The sequence below is a fragment of the Montipora capricornis genome, chromosome 12 (assembly GCF_036669925.1).
Source record: "Montipora capricornis isolate CH-2021 chromosome 12, ASM3666992v2, whole genome shotgun sequence".
NCBI lineage: Eukaryota > Metazoa > Cnidaria > Anthozoa > Scleractinia > Acroporidae > Montipora > Montipora capricornis.
This window is the reverse complement of record NC_090894.1, coordinates 40,988,445-40,990,944: the sequence shown is the minus strand read 5'-3', so window position 1 is coordinate 40,990,944 and position 2,500 is coordinate 40,988,445. Positions and strand designations below refer to the sequence as shown.

Sequence of the window (2,500 nt, the reverse complement as noted above, 5' to 3'; positions counted from 1 at the left end):
GCAATAATAACCTCTGGCCCGTGAAGAGGCAACGCGAGATCCTTTGCTTGAGAGTTGAAGCTTGAACAAATAATCTGTGTGGCCATTTGTCGACTTCCTTGCGTTTCTTCCAGTAGCCGATCAAGTTTTATGTCACCTTTACAATTAGGAAAGAGACAAAGCTCAAATTACTAACACGCAAAATATTTAACAATTATTGGCCGAAGGTGAGGTGAATATCGGTGAATAAAAACCGAGACGAAGTCGAGATTTGTATTCACCGATATTCACCGAGCCTGAGGTAAATAATTGTTTTTGTATAATTACATAGGTTATTATTTGAAAAATATGCATTTTCTTTAAAACAACTAATTTCTTCGTCTGTCACCTCGAGAAGCCGGCTTCCGGCCATTTTGAAAAAAAACGCTTTGGTGATTATCTCGTAATAATCACCTCAAGTGCAACCAATCAGCGCAGAGAATTTTCAATATTCACCTACCGGTATGTAATTATAATAACGTAACACATAACGCAACAGTTACTTTTTTACAAATAAAACTGGTTTTGCTAACTTTGGCAATGAACTTTTTCTTTAAGGTTCCTTCAGTGTTGTTTATATTACTGTTTATCATCATCATCATCATCATCATCATCATCGTCATCATCGTCATCGTCATCATCATCATCATCATCATCATCATCATTATTATTATTATTATTATTATTATTATTATTATTATTATTATTATTATTATTATTATTATCTTTCTCAATATCTCATTTATACCAACAAAGCGGGATGTAAGTCTTTGGCTTTGTGGCCTTCATCCGTTTTTGTTTGTTTTTTGTTTTTTGTAAAGTTCTGCATATGTTTTTTTGTAGAAGAACTTAACAATTTCAGTGTTGTGAGATAGAATCCATTTTGGGGCTTTCTTAAGTAGATACAGTGTTTCTCTCTTGTCTTCTGTCAGTGTGCTGAGGTGTTAAGTTCCGTCTTTTCCTTTATCTTTCCTACTTCACATACTGATCCCTCAAGCACATACCATTTATTCTTGACCTTGTCCCACACAGACATATCTATACGATTAGCACCATTTGATGGTGCTCTCTTTAGATGAAATGGAACATTCCGTTGTACTTTGCTTGTGGTATTCTCTAGTACTGATTGAGGTTGTTTTTGTTGGTACCATGGTTTGCTGTGATTGCTTTCCTGGTATCCATACTTGTATAGTAGATAGTGGTAAATGGGTCTGAGCATATGATCGTGTTTTGCCATGTAAAGTGTTCGTGCATTTTAAAGCACATGCTTAGAACATGTGTTGTGGATTCGATTATCATTATCATTATCCTGGTCAGCCGTTAAAACCTTTGTATGCGATATACAGTTAAAATAGGATGACGAAGCGCGTGAGCGTTGCCCGTTAACCATCGTGAAAACTATAACAAAAATGTAAATTGAATATAAAAAATCAGCTCTATCAATAACACTTCGATCGAAAAGAAAAAAAAAAATTGATTTAAACAATTTAAGACATCTAAAATTTAAAACAGTAATCATAAAGTTTTAAAAATTCTCTTAAACGTATTACTTATTCGGCTATAGAAATTCATTGATTATAAAATCATAACTTAAAAGTCCAAAACACGTTGAAGAAAGAGAGTTAATTTCTTAATGGGAAATCTCACTGATCTCTAACTTTTAACTGAACTACATTGAAGTTTTTCTTTAAGGCTGACTGATGAGGCAGTGCTTTCGTTACTCTACTTACTAGTAACAGGAAATAAGTTTCTATAGATTGCATTGTATTCTGTTCCAAGCTCCTCCAATTTGTTAATGATCAGTGGCAGTGGCTAAAAGAATAAAAAAATAATCAGTGGGTTAAGGCCAGTTCTTAAAATTAACTTAACTTTGGTGGGGTCTATTTTAAACCTTATTCATCTTGGCCCGGTTGTTCAAAAGCCGATTAACGCTAATCCTAGATTAAAATTAATTAACCAAGGAGTTTATTTCTCTACTCCCAAAGGCTGTTCAACACTGATATTCAGCAGAACTTTACATTAGAAGAAGTCAATCTTGAAAAACAAAAATAAGCAAAATAAACTTTCACCAAAAAGTTGAACACATGAAGCAAACGTTCACGCTAATCCTGGATTAAGTTAATCGGCTTTCGAAAAACAGGGCCTTGGTTTACATTATATCAACTTTTAGGATCAAGAGATGCAAAATTGGGTTTTTTTTATGGAGCATTTCTCCCGATCATCTGAATTCAGCAGAGAGCAGCCATGCAAAATGCAGGAAATGTATGAGATTCAATAGTCCGCATAACATCAAGGCGTTGCCTCGAACAGTTCAAATTGTCTGCATATAGAATTACTTTTGGTACAAATGAACTATGTTTTTTATTGCTGTTGTTAAGTTTTTAAGCACTAAAAGACTCGTATGATGGTCCTCAGATCCTCAAACCCTAGTAAAAGGCAAATCACCCACGCTTCGCCTACCATGTCATAACTGACTGGAGAC

At 34.5% G+C, this 2,500-nt stretch overlaps 1 protein-coding gene across 5 annotated transcripts in view; it reads right to left on the bottom strand.

Moving 5' to 3' along the window:
- LOC138027770 (uncharacterized) overlaps positions 1–2,500 on the bottom strand; it is a 47,237-nt gene that overhangs the window by 14,449 nt on the left and 30,288 nt on the right. For all 5 annotated transcript variants that reach the window (XR_011127507.1, XM_068875375.1, XM_068875372.1 and 2 more), the window contains 2 exons: positions 1,749–1,830; positions 12–136 (listed from right to left, as the gene is read on the bottom strand). Coding sequence is in view for 4 of the 5 variants with exons in the window: in XM_068875375.1 (XP_068731476.1) it covers positions 12–136; positions 1,749–1,830 (207 nt within the window). In the remaining variant the exon portion in view is untranslated. The remainder of the gene's footprint in view (positions 1–11; positions 137–1,748; positions 1,831–2,500) is intronic.